The following is a 19,836-nucleotide window of genomic DNA, read 5'->3' as shown; positions in this document are numbered from 1 at the left end:
CCAGTAGGAATATTATATTTTTCTCTTCTCTGCTAAGGGCTTTTTAGCAGAGAGAAAAAGTTTGGTTTTAAAAGGGAACCAGAGAGAATTTTTTTTTCCTGCTCTCTCTGGCAGTTTGTGGCTTGCATGTTAAGCAAGAAGCCATTAAGGTGCTATTAAGAGTCTTTTGTCACACAATTGCACTCCCATTGAGAGTCATACCAGCACTATATACATGCAAATAAAGTGGTTTTTCAGGTTTACTTAACATTGAAGATTAGCTAAAGGCACTGTTGCTAGGCAGACTTCAGGAGGCAACAGAGAACCTGCAGTTCAGAAGATAAACACCGGAGGGCACCCCAACACAAGAAAACAGGAACCATGACTTCTAAGGCAAAAATTGAGGCCGAAGAACAAATCGAAGAAGCTGAACACAGGCGAGAGATGGAAAAACACAAACAGGAACTAGAAATAAAACAAAAAGAGATGGAGCTGAAAGAAAAGGAAGAAAGCATCAAACTGGCAGCCTTAGAGGCAGCACACAAAAGAAAACTAGAAGAAGAAGAGGTGGCCTACCGAAGGAAACAAGCAGAAGAAGAGTTGGCCCACCGCCGAGACATGGAAAAACACCAAAAAGAAATGGAAGAGAAGGAAAAACAGAGAAAACATGAACTGGAGTTGGCAAAAGCTGGGCTGCATGTGCCAGCCAACCCTAACAACCCGGCGCCAATTATTGCTCCACAGCACAGGAAATTTCCCCCCTACAAGGCAGGTGATGACACCGAGGCCTTCTTGGAAAATTTTGAAAGAGCCTGTCTTGGGTACAGCATCCCCGAAGACCAGTACATGGTAGAATTAAGGCCACAGCTCAGTGGACCTTTAGCAGAGGTGGCAGCCGAAACGCCTAAGCAGCAAATGAATGACTATAAACTTTTTCAAACCAAGGCCAGATACAGAATGGGGATAACCCCAGATCATGCCCGTGGGCGCTTCAGAACCCAAAAGTGGAAACCAGAGGTGTCATTTCCCAAACACGCCTACTACATTGCAAAAAACTATGAGGCCTGGATAACAGGAAACAACGTTCAAACCTTGGAAGAACTGCACCTCCTCATACAAATGGAGCAGTTCTTGGATGGTGTTCCTGAAGACATCACACGGTACATACAAGATGGAAAACCCAAAGATCTCGCTGAGGCGGGGGAGATTGGAGCCAAATGGATGGAACTGGCAGAAAGCAAGAAAGCTACTGTCAAGGGGAACGATTACCCCAGGGGGCACACAGACCATTAACCCTACAACCGAGGACAGCCAAAGACCCCACATACCACCCAAGTAAAGCCACAGACACCCTACCCTTCCACCTCACCAGTCTCCAGTAACTCACCTCGGCCCAGTGACCCATCAGATGGAAGATGCTTTAAGTGTAATGAACTGGGACATATCAAGGCCAACTGTCCAAAGAACACCATGCGAATGCAATTCATTACACCACCATCACACCAAAGATCCCCAGGCCAGGATCCCTCTCAAATACCCTTGGAGCGAAGGGAAAATTTGAGAGTGGGCGGAAAGAAGGTTACTGCGTGGAGAGACACGGGGGCACAAGTGTCAGCTATCCACCAATCCTTTGTTGACCCCAAATTCATCAACCCAAAGGCCAAAGTTACAATTTACCCCTTCATGTCACAAGCTGTAGACTTGCCTACAGCTCAGCTGCCTGTCCAGTACAAAGGCTGGTCAGGAATGTGGACTTTTGCAGTCTATGACAATTATCCTATCCCCATGCTACTGGCGGAAGACTTGGCCAACCAGGTGAGGCGGGCCAAGAGAGTGGGAATGGTTACCCGTAGCCAAACCAGGCAAGCTTCCAGACCCATTCCTGTTCCTGAGCCGTCCACAGAGGCCCCGTCTCTGTTACCAGAGACCCAGACAGAGGTAGTGGACCCGGATTCCATGCCTACCACTGAAACAGCCACAGCATCTCCAGTCCCAGGCCCGGAACTAGAACAGCAACCAGCACGAGCTAGTGCAACCACATCTTCAAACTCAAAGCCAGAGGGCGCCAGCGAGCCAAAACTGGCAGAAGCAACAGACAGCCATACCCAAAAGGCTCAGCCAGAGCCTGAAATAACCTCAGGTGCACCAGCGGAGAGCGGTACACCAGCAACGGAAACAACCCCATCACCTACATCGCTTCCAGAGGGACCAAGCCCAAGTCCACAGTCTGAGGAAGAACTGGTGACCCCAGCCTCAAGGGAACAGTTCCAGACTGAGCAGGAAGCAGATGACAGCCTTCAGAAAGCTTGGGCGGCGGCACGGAGCACCCCACCGCCTCTCAGCTCTTCTAATCGATCCCGGTTTGTTATAGACCAAGGACTTTTATACAAGGAAATTCTTTTTGGTGGACACCGGGAAGAATGGTAGCCGCAAAAACAGTTGGTGGTTCCAACTAAGTACTGGGGGAAGCTCTTAAGCTTAGCCCATGATCATCCCAGTGGCCATGCTGGGGTGAACAGAACCAAGGACCGGTTGGGGAAGTCCTTCCACTCGGAGGGGATGGGCAAGGATGTTGCCAAGTATGTCCGGTCTTGTGAGGTATGCCAAAGAGTGGGAAAGCCTCAAGACCAGGTCAAGGCCCCTCTCCAGCCACTCCCCATAATTGAGGTCCCATTTCAGCGAGTAGCTGTGGATATTCTGGGTCCTTTCCCAAAAAAGACGCCCAGAGGAAAGCAGTACGTACTGACTTTAGTGGACTTTGCTACCCGATGGCCAGAAGCAGTCGCTCTAGGCAACACCAGGGCTAACACTGTGTGCCTGGCCCTAACAGACATCTTTGCCAGGGTAGGTTGGCCCTCCGACATCCTTACAGATTCAGGGTCTAATTTCCTGGCAGGGACCATGGAAAAACTGTGGGAAACTCATGGGGTGAATCACTTGGTTGCCACCCTGTACCGCCATCAAACCAATGGCCTGGTGGAAAGGTTCAATGGAACTTTGGGGGCCACGATACGAAAATTCATCAACGAATTCTCCAATAATTGGGACCTAGTGTTGCAGCAGTTGCTGTTTGCCTACAGGGCTGTACCACATCCCAGTTTAGGGTTTTCACCATTTGAACTTGTGTATGGTCACGAGGTTAAGGGGCCATTACAGTTGGTGAAGCAGCAATGGGAGGGGTTTACGCCTTCTCCAGGAACTAACATTCTGGACTTTGTAAGCAACCTACAAAGCACCCTCCAACACTCTTTAGCCCTTGCTAGAGAGAACCTAAAGGATGCTCAAGAAGAGCAAAAGGCCTGGTATGACAGACATGCCAGAGAACGTTCCTTCAAGGTAGGAGACCAGGTTATGGTCTTGAAGGCGCAACAGGCCCATAAGATGGAAGCATCATGGGAAGGGCCATTCACCATCCAAGAGCACCTGGGAACTGTAAACTACCTCATAGCATTTCCCAATTCCTCACTAAAGCCTAAAGTGTACCATGTTAATTCTCTCAAGCCTTTCTATTCCAGAGACTTACAGGTTTGTCAGTTTACAGTCCAGGGAGATGATGCTGAGTGGCCTGAAGGTGTCTACTACGACGGGAAAAAAGACGGTGGCATGGAAGAGGTGAACCTCTCAACCACCCTGGAACGTCTGCAGCGGCGACAAATCAAGGAGCTGTGCACTAGCTTCGCCCCATTGTTCTCAGCCACCCCAGGACGGACTGAACGGGCATACCACTCCATTGATACAGGTAATGCTCACCCAATCAGAACCCCACCCTACCGGGTGTCTCCTCATGCCCAAGCTGCTATAGAACGGGAGATCCAGAACATGCTACAGATGGGTATAATCCGCTCATCTACCAGTGCAAGGGCATCTCCAGTGGTTCTGGTACCCAAACCAGATGGGGAAATACGCTTTTGCGTGGACTACCGTAAGCTAAATGCGGTAACTCGTCCGGACAACTATCCAATGCCACGCACCGATGAGCTATTGAAAAAGTTGGGACGTGCCCAGTTCATCTCTACAATAGACTTAACCAAGGGGTACTGGCAAGTACCGCTAGATGAACCTGCCAAGGAGAGGTCAGCATTCGTCACCCATGCGGGGGTGTATGAATTCAATGTCCTTCCTTTCGGCCTTCGAAATGCACCCGCCACCTTCCAGAGGCTGGTAGATGGTCTACTAGCTGGACTGGGAGAATTTGCAGTTGCCTACCTCGATGATGTGGCCATTTTTTCAGACTCCTGGCCCGAACACCTACTACACCTGGAAAAGGTCTTTGAGCGCATCAGGCAGGCAGGACTAACTGTTAAGGTCAAAAAGTGTCAAATAGGCCAAAACAGAGTGACTTACCTGGGGCACCAGGTGGGTTGAGGAACCATAAACCCCCTACAGGCCAAGGTGGATGCTATCCAAAAGTGGCCTGTCCCACGGTCCAAGAAGCAGGTCCAATCCTTCTTAGGCTTGGCCGGATACTACAGGCGATTTGTACCACACTGCAGCCAAATCGCTGCCCCATTGACAGACCTGACCAAAAAGACCCAGCCAAATGCAGTTAAGTGGACTGATGAGTGTCAAAAGGCCTTTACCCAACTTAAGGCAACGCTCATGTCTGACCCTGTGCTCAGGGCCCCGGACTTTGACAAGCCATTCCTAGTAACCACAGATGTATCTGAGCATGGTATAGGAGCAGTGCTCATGCAGGAAGCAACAGATCACAACTTCCATCCTGTCGTGTTTCTCAGCAAGAAACTGTCTGAGAGGGAAAGTCACTGGTCAGTCAGTGAAAAGGAATGCTATGCCATTGTGTACGCCCTGGAAAAGCTACGCCCATATGTTTGGGGACGGCGGTTCCAACTACAAACTGACCATGCTGCACTAAAGTGGCTTCATACTGCCAAGGGGAACAACAAGAAACTTCTTCGTTGGAGTTTAGCTCTCCAAGATTTTGATTTTGAAATTCAGCACATCACAGGAGCTTCTAACAAAGTAGCTGATGCACTCTCCCGTGAGTTTCCCAAAATTCAGTAGTTAAAAAGTGTTCTTAAAATGTAAAAGTCTGTTAGTTATATACTTAGTAGTATATGTAAAGGTGCATGTGTTGTAGTAATCTGTTTATTTTAAGGTTCTAGAAGGAAATCGCCGCCAGTGAGCTTCCCCACTGTCTGCAATTTGGGGGGACGTGTCATAAACAGATAGCTAAGGGTTAATGTCTCTTTCACCTGAAGCACCTGACCAGAGGACCAATCAGGAAACCGGATTTTTTCAACTTTGGGTGGAGGGAAGTTTGTGTCTGAGTCTTTGTTTTCTGCCTGCCTGCTTTCTCTGAGCTTTGGAGAAGTAGTTTCTACTTTCTAGTCTTCTGTTTCTAAGTGTAAGGACAAAGAGATCAGATAGTAAGTTATATGGTTTCTTTTCTTTGGTATTTGCATGAATATAAGTGCTGGAGTGCTTTGATTTGTATTCTTTTTGAATAAGGCTGTTATTCAATATTCTTTTAAGCAATTGACCCTGTATTGTGTCACCTTAATACAGAGAGACCATTTGTATGTATTTTTCTTTCTTTTTATATAAAGCTTTCTTTTAAGACCTGTTGGAGTTTTTCTTTACTTCAGGGAAATTGAGTCTGTACTCACCAGGGAATTGGTGGGAGGAAGAAATCAGGGGGGAGATCTGTGTGTGTTGGATTTGCTAGCCTGATTTTGCATTCCCTCTGGGTGAAGAGGAAAGTGCTTTTGTTTCCAGGACTGGAAACGGAGAGGGGGAGTCACTCTGTTTGGATTCACAGAGCTTGTGTCTGTGTATCTCTCCAGGAGCACCTGGAGGGGGGAAGGGAAAAAGGATTATTTCCCTTTGTTGTGAGACTCAAGGGATTTGGGTCTTGGGGTCCCCAGGGAAGGTTTTTCAGGGGGACCAGAGTGCCCCAAAACACTCTAATTTTTTGGGTGGTGGCAGCAAGTACCAGGTCCAAGCTGGTAGCTAAGCTTGGAGGTTTTCATGCTAACCCCCATAGTTTGGACGCTAAGGTCCAAATCTGGGACTAAGGTTATGACAGCACTAACATGCCATTTGCTGCCATCACATTATTTGCTCTGTTTGTCCTGCCCCTTCCTCCACCCTGTGTCTGTCTTTACTATTTAGATTGTAAGCTCTTCAAGGCAGGGACTGTCTGTACAGCACCTAGCACAGTGGGGCCCCATGGCTCTTAGGCACTACTATAATGAACGTTATTATTAATAAAAATAATTATGGGATTACCCTGCCCACACAGGTGGAAGTTCCTTCTTGACCCTGCTCTTAGTGGGTGGTTTATGCCCTGACGCATGAGGGGTTATAGTGCTTCTCATTTTTTTTTATCCTGTTTAACTCTTTTTTGAATTGTACTAAGCTCTTGGCCTCTAGACCTTGGTATAGTGACTTGCATAGGTGTGTTTTGTGTTGTGTAAAAACATATTCCCTCTTATCAGTTTTAATTTGTTGCCTTTCATTTTCATCAAGGATCCCCTGGTTCTTGGATAAGGAAAGGCTTACCTTCTTTGGGCTACTAATTATTTTTTAAACCTCTGTCATGCCCCCCCTAAATCTGCTCTTTGCATGGCAATCTTTCCATGCCTTCCATCACTGGGCTCCTTTTATTTCTGCTATGTCCTATGCGAGCTAGAAGAGAATTCAATGTAGCAGAGCTTCATAAAAGGGCCTCCTGATACTTTCAGCATTATTGTCTATCTCATTCTTTATATATGTTAACGAAAATGCTAAAAGGAAATAAAATACATTTAAACATAAAGAAAGCCCTGTAACAAAGAGATCAACTAACCCACTGAATAAAACAAACAAAAAATACCTGGTCAGAGAGGATTTCCCCTCCCCCCACCCCAAAAGGAAAAAAGCTAGAGCTTCCATTAAGTCTACTAGGGATTTTGCTATTGCTGTGTTATGACTGTTGCGTCACATTAATCAGAGGGTTTTATGGAGCTATCCACAGTGACACTCCCCCACTCCCCTCCCAACCACCTCTACCAGTCTCTTTCTTAAGTAGTTACATTTAAATTTGAACTCCTCGTATGGAAATTAATTATTCCTTACAATGAGTATTGCTTACCATGCTTTTCAACACCAGATTCCATCTGCTATCATGATGTCTTTTCACTTAACTTTGACAGGTCCCTTGGAAGTTCCTCACAGTTTTCTCTAGATTTGATTAATCTACATAATGTTGTGTTGAAATTTTTGCCACTTCACTGTTCGCCCCCTTTTTGCAGCTTATTGATAAATGTTCTGCAGAACGCCAGTCCTAAGACAGATCCTCAGCTGGTATAAATCATCATAATTTCTCCCCTGTATGACATGTTGGGCCTGTCTTTTACCATATTGAAAATTGACCATTTAACTCTGCTCTTTGTGTGTTGTTTGTTAGCCAACTTCTGCACACTGCAGTACTTCATCTCTTAACTCATGGATCCCTAAACAGAGGGAGGCTTTTGTCAACAGCATTTTGAAAGTCCAAAAACATTACAACTGGTGCATCTTCATTCACAATTTTGAGGCAATGCTCAAAGAATTCTAATAGATCAGGGAGGTCTGATTTTTCCTTTTACAGAAGCTGTGATGTTTTGCACCTATCATACTGTGTTCATCTGGGTATAGCTAAACCTAACCAAACAGGGCAAGAAAGAGTTAATGTGATAAAATTCTCTAAATTATGTATTTCCTTTGTAGTTCCAGATGCCAAAGAATGACGACTTTGCTGGGATCTTTGTTTAGTAATTCCTGGGAAACTGTCTTCCAGTCTTTAGTGAAGTGAACACAGGACAAGGCACAAGAAATTTTGAAGTTCTAATCCCACTGCTAACGCTGATTCACTGGGCCAACTTCACCACTGGCAAACGCTGCTACAACTCTATTGTCTGTGACAGTGGTCCACCCACTTACGCCAAGCATAAGTTTGAGTCGCCTAGTGACCTGGAGCAAGTCACTTAACCTCTCTTTGCCTAGGTTATTCCATGTATAGAATGGGAATAATAAAACCTCCCAGCTCAGAGAGTTGTTGTAGGGTAAATTAGGTTGAGTTATTATGTAAATGTTCATTCAGTGCTCTGATGAAGTAAGTGCTTTTTAAAGGATAAATATTAGTAAGAGTTTATTCCTTTCCTTCTCTTTCCCCCTTTCAGGTTCTTCATCATCAAGGAGAGTTTTCTGCTTTACTATTCGGAGAGTGAAAAGAAGAGCTTTGAAAGCAATAAGTACTTCAATATCCATCCCAAGGTGAGCACCCCCCAGCTATTCCCTCTCTGACTCCACTTGGCCTCTCGCAGGTATCTGGAGAGCAAAACAGGCAGCTTCTCTGACTCCAGCCTTGTAATTAGATCCAGAGGAGGCTCCAAGAAGTGTGGGGATATGGATTAACCTCTTCTGAAAACTGAAATTAATTCAGGTTCCCCGCTACCACACCAGCTGCTTAGCAGGGTATAAATCTAACATCATGATACTGGATTTATACCCTGCCTTGTTTTAACAATTTCCTACTCATACCATCGATCCTGCAGTCACTTGAATAGCCACTGCAAGGCTAGCCTGCTAATCAGGGGGTTTATTGCTTTACTCTGCATCACTAATTGTAATTAATCCATAGTCACATACATGGATACCCTTAGAAGCCCACTAAACCGCACACCTGCACAGTAGGGAAGAGGACTCAGGATCTTTCAGCTCCCTGGGCACATTATTTACTTGGGAAACAGAACCACGTAGGGAAATGAAGTGGGGGGGGAGCTACACATGAGAACACTCCCTCTTCACTTTAGCTCTTGTCTTTGTGCACTTGGGTAGAACTTTTAGACTATTGGGAAGATCTGCACATCGCTGATAAAACAGCTTCTGTTCCCCATTGCCTGTGTATCCTAGCCACCAATCTCCCAGCTCAGATGGACAGGATGAGACTCTCGTTGATATCAGTTAACACCTCTGTTTAGTCGGCTTCAGGGAGTTACCCTTGGTGATGTGAGGCACTTTTGCTTCTCAGGACCTCAGCATACTGCCTTCATGATGCTTCCAGCACAGGGGAAGAGCCAGCAGCAAAAACTAGGGCTAGGAATCAGTGTCCAGTTCCTGATGTGAATTGCTTATGGTTATGCCTCGTAGCTGCTCAGTGAAGTTTTACTGACTGATTTAAATTCTCTGGTTCATCGCTAGGGAGTCATACCTCTGGCAGGCTGCATTGTGGAAGCTAAAGAAGAGCCCAACATGCCTTTTGCCATGAAGATCTCCCATGAGGACTTTCACGTGCGTGAACTTTTCTCTTTTCAAGCCAATGAACGTGGTGCTGGACTGACAGCCTTGGATATTACTGTCCTTTGTTTTGCAACCCTCCCCTCCATGGCCCACTGCCCGCCCAGTGTGCCTCAACACCCCGCAGACAGTCTCCATGGCACCAAAGCAGCAAAACAGGCTACCAGGAGGAAACTAGTTAGTGCCAGTTGCAGTGGTGGCAGTTCCTGTATTATGGATACCTGAGTTCACTAGGAACCGGAATAGGGATGGGGGTTGTTTGTGCATGATGGTGGGCATGTCTGCATGGCTCACATCAGCAATTCTCATTTGATTCTTCTTTTCCAGGGTAACATTGTGCTGGCAGCGGAGTCAGAATTTGAGCAGGCTCAGTGGCTGGAGATGCTGCAGGAGTCTGGAAAAGTGTAAGCACCGGAGATATATTTCCATTATTTTCTTCTCTTTGAAGCATTGTGGGAGGTGCTGGGGATTTAAGGAGAACAAGACCCAACAAGAGTGACCGTGTGGAAGAACTGAGACGCTCCTCCATGGCTAGTCAAATCCTTTTTACCTCCTCGCTTTCTGCTCCCAGCAGACACCAAAACGTTTCAAAGTTCAAACAAAGTATCCTCCATCCTACTAATGTTTCACTGTGTTGCTAATATACCCCTGGTTGTGGTCAGGACTGGGAGTGATAAAATACCATATGGCCTCTGCTGTCCTGCTCCTTCTCCTCTGGTGTGGAGGTCCTTGGACTTCATGGAAACAGTGCAATTCCACTGTGTGTGGGGAGCAAGCTCCTGCTCTGGGGTTATGTTTCACAGAAGCTCCCTGTGTCTCAGGGAGAAGAACTTTTGGGTGAGATGGGGGCAGAATGAAGGAGAGCTGGGGTGAAATCATGACTCTCTAGATGTACCAGTCAAACTATCCTGTGGAGATGGAGCACAGGTGTTACAAGGGCTACTTCAACCCTGAGGCTTCAATTGCAGCTGTAGAATGGCTCTGTGACCTTGGAGTCCTTTTGCCCAGATCCCATTAGGCTCAGGCTGTGCAGAGGGAGGTGTATTTAGCTCTGAAAATAAGTAAGTAAAGTAAATCCCCTGAGAGAGTCTGTTATTGTGGGATTTCCAGCCCACTTCTACAGCGTTCTGTTGCTGTAAGCATCTGTATGTTTGGTTTTTTATATGGCTGGAACCTCTGAAAGATTTAAGGTTCAGAGAGTACCAGTCCTAGCATGTTCTCACTGCTAAATGCCTGCAGAGGAAGTAAGCAGCTGGCTCTAACACCAATGTGCTCCTCTTAGGTCTTAGCAGCAATATCAAAAGGCAGGGGCTAGGAAGGGAGCTGAGTGATGGGGATTCTCCCAGAGCACATGGGAACTTTCAGAACCTCTGGAGCCTGGTAATCAGCTAACTTACTTAGAGGAAAGAGCGCTTTGCAGCTTTTCCTAAGAGAGCTATTATGTTGGACTTATTCCTTTGAGCCCCACTAGAAAAAGACTTCTCCTTCAAATGAGTTAATCCTCGGGTATCAGCATGTGCAGATGGGGAATGTTCATTTCTGTGAAGAGGAAAGTGTGTGTGTGTGGGGGGAATATCACAGTCAGGTGAAAAGTGCTATAAAGGCTCACTTTTTATTAGTGGTAACCACACTACAAAGCACCCCACCCAGGGCTGCACGGGGCATGTGCCCAACTCAGCCCTAGCCTGACACCCCACTCAGAGCTCAGTCCTGCCCACCATCCATGAGATCTCATGCACAAGACGAGAGGAGAGGCCAATTTGTATGATTCTCTTTGGCTTTATCTACTCTCCACCATCATTTCTGTTCCACAGTCCACACCCGGGTCCCCTTGTGCTAGCCACAGCTGGGATGCTGGTGTCGATTGAGGTTTTTCTCTCCTGGTTTTCTAACACCACTCAGCTCAGATGTAGATGACACAGGGGTTAATACTCCATGAGAGCAGCACCATGGACAGGGAAATGGAAGGGATACTTTAACAGGAGTGCTAGTGTAGGCAAGGGGTTTGAGCCCTGTATGTACTGACCAGAGATGAGCCGGGTTTGGCAGGACAAGGTGCAAGATATGCCATGCCTGAGACAGAGCTCTGTGACCTACCTAGTATGCCTGGGGGTGGAAGGGTTTGGCTGCTGGAGAGGATGAGGGGACCAAATTCAGCCCTAGTGTAAATAGAAGGATTGTCATTGAAGTCCATAGAGCTGCTCTCATTTACATCAATGTTGAATTTAGCCCTGGGACTTTTCTTGCTTTGGAGACAGGTGGGAACCTTTCAGAGTGGAGGTGGGAACATGGTAGGGGTGGCTGTGGGCTCAGGCTGGGAGGGGCACGAACAAAGAGAGGGCTCCCAAAAGCATAAGGCCCTGTGTGCTATCAGCTTCATCCCCTGCCTAGAACCAGCCATGTTCTAGGCCCCGACTCTGTTCCTCCAACCCCCTGTGCTTGATGCAGAAGCTGATACGGCTGCTGGCACGTTTCTAGCAGTGCAGCAGCGTAACCCGCTATGCTGGATGAAAACAGGCTTGTGGCATCTGTCTTGCCTCCCCATGCACCACTGCTGCAGGAATGATTGGCTCCAGATTCACCTAATCGCTTTCAATGACTGTGGTGTGAAGGAGAGTGGAGATAAAGTGACGTGTGTTAGCAAGGTTGGGAGTGGAGCTGAGCAACAGCGAAAAAAGTGCAGACTGGCCAGTAAATTGAGCAGTGATGAAAGGGAAAGTTAAAAGGACGCTGTTCAAGTCATTTAGGCACCACATTTGAGTGCCCTTTTGTTCCTAAAGGAAAAGCATGCTGCTTATTGAACTTTAGGGTTTATACTTGGTTATCATTGCAGTCTATCACTTCATAAGAATAATGTAAGGGAGCATGGATAGACCAGGGTTACAATAAATAAGGAAGGAACATAGGAAAGAATGAGACTGGTGTGGGGTAACATCCTCTCCCCGGACTCCTTTGTTTGTACAGTGTGAGAATATGTGTACTGTTTCCTTAAATCTGGAGCAAATGTAGGGGGGTATAGAGCACTTAAAATATCAGAAAGTGGGCTAGTCTGGTGGCTCAGTGAAAATGCGCTGTCATCTGGGGGTGTTTGAACTGATTTCCGGTCCTGAGCTTTCATTCCCTAGCTTAATGACTAAGCCCAAAGCCCTCTGATTCATTAAGGACTAGAGTTTATGGCTTCTCAAAGGGAAGCCTCCCCCCACTCTGTGGTGGCCAGAAGGACAGCAGCCTCAGTGCACGAAAGGCCTTGAAAGCTTTTGAGTGTGAAGTGGTGCAAACAGGACAGGGATCTACTAGCTCTGACAGGCATTCAGAGGACTCCACCAGTCTGGAGAGTGGGGGCCATATACCCATGATACTAGGATGATACATATTATTTTTGGAGCTGCTTTTGCTGTGTTCTCTTGGGTTGGTTAGAAGTAGATCTGGTCAGAAAATAGAGAAAAGTCACAAAAGTGTTCATTAATTAATACCTGTTTCAGCAAAAAATATACCGACCGCCAGTAGTTGGGTGTGTCTACGGTCAACTGTGACTAATAGCTAGGCTAGTTCTAAAGCGGCTGACTTTGCAGGCTGGGATCACACGTTATCATCATATAGCAGGCAAGCCTTTGTAAGATCAACAGATAAGGGTGAGATTTTCAAAGGCATGAAGGGTGGTTAGGCTCTCAACTCCGACTGATTTTCAGTGGGCGTTGGGTACCTTATTGGGGCTGTCTCCCTCTGAATAATTTATTCCTGCTACAATTTGGTGTGTAGCCCTTTCACTTTCCAATCGGCAGCAGCAGATTTTCATGGATCTATTCTGGGTTCCACCACTGGCCATCTAGCATCTATAGGGTAGCTAAAGAATCTGCCACTGATTTGGAGCAACAATGGGGTAGTCCAGGGGTCGGCAACCTACGGCACGCATGCCACCTTTGGCACGCGAGCTGATTTTGCCAGGCACGCGGCTGCCAGCCGGCGTCCCAGCTGTTGGCCCCACTAAGTGCTGCTGGCTGAGTGAATGGAACCCCAGGCAGGCAGAGGTTGAGCGAGGCCGGCAGCTGGGGCCCCAGACCAGCAGCAGGCGTGCCCCCCAGCTCCCTACTCACCGCACTCGGGTTCTGCGGCTCCCGGGAGTGTGAACTGCCGCCACCGCTTCCCCTCCTGCAGCTCCCCCTCTCCCACTACCTCAGCACTCCATGTAGAGTTTTGCCTCCACGTGGAGCCAGCATCTGACCAGCATGGGCCTGATAAAGGGAGCCCAGGGGGCAATCAGGGAGCAGGGGGAGGGTTGGATGGGTTGGGAATTCTGGGAGTCCTGTCAAGGGGTGGGGAGTGGTTAGATGGGGCGTGGGAGTCCCCCGGGGGTCTGTCCAGGGGCAGGGGTATGGATAAGGGTTGGGGAAGTCAGGGGACAGGTAAGGGGTAGGGTCCTAGGGGGGCAGTTAGGGTGGGGGGTATCTCAGGAAGGGGCAGTCAGGGGACAAGGAGCGGTGGGGGTTGGGGGTTCTGACCGGGCAATCAGGGTGGGAAGTGGGAGGGAGTGGATGGGGGCGGGGCTAGGGCAGGGCTCTCCCCTCTTTTTCGATTGTTGAAATATGATAACCCTAGGCGAGGGAGAAGCCAGGGGGTACATGGGGGCTGGCATCCACATACATCCACTGCAGCCTGCAGGAGCCCCCGGGGGGGCACCAGACCGCAGCCTGGGCAGGAGGGGGAGGGGGCACAGCTGCTCCAAGCTAGTGGTGCCACCGCCTTTGCAGGGCTGCTGCCACCCTGCACTGTGCCGGCTCCTCCATGGCTGGGGCTCGCTGCTGCCGCAAGCGGGATGCTCTGGCTCTCTGGTGCCTCCAGAAGGTGGCTCCTTCCTGCTGAGCTGCTGCATGGCCCAAGCCTGGCAAAGCCAGTGAGTGGACTCAGGGTGGGGTGGGGTGGGGAGGGCTCACAGGGGGGGCTGTGCACTCTCTAGGGGAGTTAAGTGGGTGGTGAGGGGGGAACCTGGTCTGGGGAGTAGCCCCTGGGCATGGCTGGCCCCTGGGGTCTATAAAGGCTCGTTGGGATTTGCCCCTCAATGAACCGATGTGCAGGGTGGGGGCGGGTGCAAGGTGGAAGTTTTACCTAGGGCTCAAAATATCCTTGCACCAGCACTGCCCCAGGGGGTGCATGCACCCCAGGTTAAGAACCACTGCACCAAACTGATAAGATCTGCATTTTAATTTAATTTTAAATGAAGCTTCTTAAACATTTTAAAAAACTTGTTTAATTTACATACAACAATAGTTTATAGACTTATAGAGAGAGACCTTCTAAAAACGTTAAAATGTTTTACTGGCACGTGAAACCTTAAATTAGAGTGAATAAATGAAGACTCGGCACAGCACTTCTGAAAGGTTGCCGACCCCTGGGCTAGTCCATTACAGTAGTCGGGAATGCATATACCTATCAAATCAATTTGCATGAATAAATGAGATTAATCAATAGGCAAGGGTCATAACATGGCACGTGATTCCAGTTCAGATGATCTCCCTTCGTAGCTGGGTCCTTTGCATATGTGTTTAAATAGGGATGGACTTAAGTGTGAGCTTAATGTTCAGCATGTCATTAAGTTCTTTGTTGGAGCAGGGCCAAAATTCTATAAAAGCCAAGATTTGTGTAACTGACGGTGATACCACAAAGTGCACAGGAGTTCTTTCCCCTTATGAAAATAGTCTAATGTAACTCATTTTTAAATGCATAAGCAAACAACCCCTAAACCAGCTAAACATGCATTCATACTAGTTGACATAATATTTGATGGAAAACAACTCACCCACACAAGCACATATTGAAAATACCAACAGAGGTTCTCAGTTGTCTGCCAGCTAGGGTGACCAGATGTCCCGATTTTATAGGGACAGTCCCAATTTTGGGGTCTCTTTCTTATATAGGCTCCTATTACTCCCCACCCCCGTCCCAATTTTTCACTTTTGCTGTCTGGTTACCCTCCTGCCAGCTACAGTTGAACTTTAGATATCAATTATTTAGTGTCCCAAAGTCCTAAGGAAAGTTCTTTGAGAAATACATAGTTGGTTTCTGGTTGAACTTTCAAGGCAACTGGGCCACTAGTCATAAGCTTTTGTTTATAATACACGTAAAAGAAACATGTTGATTACTTCTGAAATATGAGCCAGACTATACAGACATGGGAGACCCATCTGCTTTTAAGTTCAGCTTCAATGGGTTTAAGATTGTCATCTCCTGTGATACAATCTCAGGGCAGTATTTGTGAAAAATTAACCAAAATAAACAGACATCCTAAATGCTTTAATCATTTTCAAGCCATTAGTATAACATAGCGTATGAAATCCTGGCCTCCATTGAAGAAAATGGGAGTTTTGCCAGTGACTTCAATGAGGTCATCCAGTGTCTCAGCATTTTAGAAAATACCCACACCCCATGTGCACATCTCTCTCACATGTGCGCTCTCTCTCTCACTCACATACACACAGACAGACAGACACAAAAAGGGTCTCTGGGCACCCAAGACTGAGAGTTATCTTGTTACCCTCCCCCCACCAGCTTTCAGCCTGAGGGAGACCTGCTTGTGCTTAACTGCTGTCAGCTCCCTGACTTCTTCAGCCTGTTAGCCACCCAAATAATCTCCTCTGGGCTATGCCAGCGCATGCTTTGCCTTGTGGGTTAACAACTGGTATATCCCAGTCCCCAAACCCTTTTGAAGCATTCCCCTGCAGTGTTCAACCTCTTACCCACCCAACCATCCTAGTAATACCCGGTCTGCTGTCCCCAAGGGAACAGTACACACCAGCTTGAATGATTCAACTCAGAATCTGCTCCTTGTACAATACCACAGCACTGAGATATCTCTATAGTGAAAACAAGAATAAGTTTATTATCAAATATTCAAGATTCAAATGATAGTGAGTAAGAATATTGGAAACAAATGGTTAGATACAAAACAAAATCATAACATGCTTTCTAGAGACTAAACTTAACTAACAGGTCTAAAGAAGTTTATCTCATCCCCATGGTTCTCTGCAGTGTTTCTACCAAGGTTGGATGAGATCCTGTTTTCATAACTGTGAACAAGTTGTCTGTTTAATTCTAGGTGCAGGATAAGATGATGTCGTCTTTGACTTCTATTTATACTCCCCAAAGTGCATTGTCTGTACTCAGAGACAGTATAGCCAGCTGTGGCTTGTTTTTCCTGCATGCTCTTTCCCTGTTGACTTCCCATGCTTTTGTTGATGTAAATGGACATTTATTGTGTTTGCTTGCAATGCTTAATTTACATCTGACAGAAAGAGCAGTGAATAAACACCTTGTCTGACAGAAACGCTGTTTCTGCTGGTGAATCCCCTTGATACAGTATCTAAGAACGTATTTTCAGTATACATACATAACTCCTTACGTAGTATCGGCACATGCATTTCACAATGACATTCATGATTAGTGTGACCTCACATGATATTCTTTGGTGAACCAGAATGTACAGACCAGAAGCAGGACATTCCGTAACCCTTGCTGGCATTAAAGTGTTCTTGGGTCACATGTGCACACATTGACATATTTTGCACATAAATGGATGCTGAAACTGTACATTTTTATTCATTTTCTTCTAAGTTCTCAGCATTTTAGAAAATATCATGGATGCACATTAGATTAAAAGAAATCCAATTGTGTGCAAATAATAGACAAAACCATACATTTTTACTAATTCTCTTCTAATTTGCTGTTAGAACAATGAGCTGTCCGACCTCTGGGAAAAGTGGATTAATACATCAATTGAACTTTATAAGAGACAAAATATAGGTTTCATTGAAGTTGTTCTATAGAAAGCTGTTTGGTTACCTTTTTAACAAATCTTTCCACAAACTATGTGCCCAAACAGCTAGTCATAGTTGGGAGGGGGGAAAAAACTGCCCCAATCTAGAAAGTCCTGTTTGCACCCAATATTTATAAATCTTAATCTTTCCCCAAGAAAAAAAAATTCATCAGTCTTTTATATGGGTTTGACACTTTCTTCAGGGAGCCCAGCATCATAGCCACTGTTACTGCTCTGCGTCAGCAAGGGAGAGCTTTGCTGGAGCTTAAATTGTATGTCAGTTCCCTGCCACACTGGTCCACCTGCCACTCCAGCAAATTCCTCAAGACTCTGCCAGTGTGACCTTGCTTTGCAGGTACCAATCAGTGAACACCAGTTCCCCAGAGATGTCTCTTTGAAGCATCCAGTCCCTCTCACTGGACACTCTCAGAAAATAACTTCTCTGCCCCCAAAGTGACAGTACAGTTAGATTAGCTGAGGGACTCGCTCTTCATTTCAATACAACAGCACTGAGATGCATTTCAGTAAAACTCAGAATAAGTTTATTAATCAAGAACAGATTTCAGTCATACTATTAGGCCACATCCAGACTACCCGCCGTATCGGCGGGTTAAAATCGATTGCTTGGGGATCGATATATGGCGTCTAATCTAGACGCCATATATCGATCCCCGAGCGCGCTTATATCGATTCCGGAACTCCATCAACCCCAATGGAGTTCCGGAATCGACAGGGAGAGCCGCGAACATCGATCCCGCGCGGTGTGGATGGGTGAGTAATCCGATCTTAGATATTCGACTTCAGCTATGTTATTCACGTAGTTGAAGTTGCGTATCTAAGATTGATTTCCCCCCCATAGTGTGGACCAGCCCTAAGCAAGAGAACAAGAGGCAGGTCTGGTTATGAGCAAAACAAAACACATTTTTCATTTCCAAGACTTAACTTTCACAAGCTACAATCTTTGCCTAAACAGCTTTCTCGCTTACGTCAAACAAACAGCATCTCCAGCGCTTCCAGTAGGAGGCTCCAGTGTTCACAGAATCAGAGGGTGGTGTCCCCTTTGTTCCTTAAGGGAGGGATCACTAAGAAGTTCTCTCTCCTCTTTTCACAGTCCAATGAACCTTTGAAATGTGTTCTTCTGAAGTGTATCCCCAGGTAAAGTTTTTTCTCTCATGCTGCTTGTGCACAAGGAAGCTGATGCCATCCTAACTGCCTCACTCTTCTCTCAATTTGCTTTTCCTGTGGACTCAGATGCAAATAACCTTCCATTGTCTTTGGCATCACCTTGCTCAGTTTACACTGGAGACACAGGACAACAGGAAAAACAACATTACTTGGCCTGGGGCAAACTTGTTTATCACATCTGCCCCCAGAACACACTGTAGGAATATATTTCTAGAACACTTCACATAACTCTTTGCACACCATCTGTACACGCATCACACAATGATATTCATGACTAACGTGACCAGTTTTTATGATACTTTACTCAATACACTTCTATAGTACAATAATATTGTATACGAGCAGTTGATTTAATTGATTATTTTTGGAGTTCAGATCCCCTATTCTCCCACTGGTGTGTCTGGATCCAGATTTTCACAATGGGTTTGTAGGGATGGTAAAGAACTGAGAAATTCCTAAATGTGGCAGGCTATTCATATGTGCATATAATTAACTGGTCTGCATTTTAAGTATAAAAAAGGCTGTGTTTTCTAGTGGTTGAAGCAGAGGACTGAGAAGCTGGAGCTCTGCCTTTGATTTAGTATGAGTCCTTGGGATTGTTATTTAACCTCTGTACCATAGCCTACTGTGTCTTTAAAATGTGGCCAGTGATGCATACCAGGAGGGTAGTGTGGTTTTATTTAATAATGTTTGCAAAGCACTTTGAGATCGTCTGGCAGATACTGCATGCAAAGTATTGTTATAATGCACCCCCTTCTCTCTTTACATTTTAGCTTTTCTTCTGATGTTTAGTTATAGCTCTTCGTTGTTTCTAGAGGTAGTGCTAATAACAACCATGGGCTTGGGGCTCCAGGACATACATCAAATCCTACTGGCTAATTGTCCAGCAGGAAGGGATTTCCATTTGGTCATGGGATACCAGAAGGGATGAGGACAAAAATCAGAAAGGGAGGAGCTGGGGACAGGTTAATGCCCAAATGGAAATTGGCAGTGGTGGGGCAAAGCGTTGGAAAGGGGTGGAGCCAGGGGAGGTACAAGTGGCTGGAAGGGGATGGGTCTTAGACAGGTAGTACAATGTCATTGGTGGTCATCCTCATCTATTAATCAGTGCTTTACCAATCCATCAGGATCAATTTGACAGGCCCAGTGCACATCCTACTACCAGGTACCTGGGGAAATCTCTCTCTATTGATTGTATACCAGGAAATTTTACAACTCATTTTAGCAGAAATAATAATTTATTTAAAAAAAAGAGAATTCATCAAATGCATGGGACTCTGTTTGAAGTTGTAGGTACAATTTAAGCCTAAGTTTCCCTCCTCACTCAATAACTCCCAGTCCTGCGTCCTTCCCAATTCTCTTTATTTCTGTTCATTCTCTCTTTAGGACCTGGAGGAATGCTCAACTGGGAGAAGCCATGATTGAGAGCCTGGAAGCTCAGGGGCTCCAGCTGGCCAAGGAGAAGCAGGAGTATTTAGGTTGGCTTGAGCAGCTTTTTGTACTGGGGACTCTTTAGATTCAGGGGTGCCCAAGGGCCACAGAATCCTGAATAGCAACCCAGTCTCCACTTCCTGTAACTGCTGGTG

At 46.3% G+C, this 19,836-nt stretch overlaps 1 protein-coding gene across 2 annotated transcripts in view; it reads left to right on the top strand.

The window, feature by feature from the left end:
- The window catches only part of PLEKHD1 (pleckstrin homology and coiled-coil domain containing D1), a 63,849-nt gene that overhangs the window by 15,133 nt on the left and 28,880 nt on the right, over positions 1–19,836 (top strand). For both annotated transcript variants that reach the window (XM_030559701.1, XM_030559700.1), the window contains exons 2-5: positions 8,142–8,235; positions 9,163–9,252; positions 9,586–9,662; positions 19,637–19,728. In XM_030559701.1, coding sequence (XP_030415561.1) covers positions 8,142–8,235; positions 9,163–9,252; positions 9,586–9,662; positions 19,637–19,728 — 353 coding nt within the window. The remainder of the gene's footprint in view (positions 1–8,141; positions 8,236–9,162; positions 9,253–9,585; positions 9,663–19,636; positions 19,729–19,836) is intronic.

This window comes from Gopherus evgoodei, chromosome 4 (assembly GCF_007399415.2).
Source record: "Gopherus evgoodei ecotype Sinaloan lineage chromosome 4, rGopEvg1_v1.p, whole genome shotgun sequence".
NCBI lineage: Eukaryota > Metazoa > Chordata > Testudines > Testudinidae > Gopherus > Gopherus evgoodei.
This window is presented reverse-complemented; position numbering and strand designations above follow the sequence as displayed.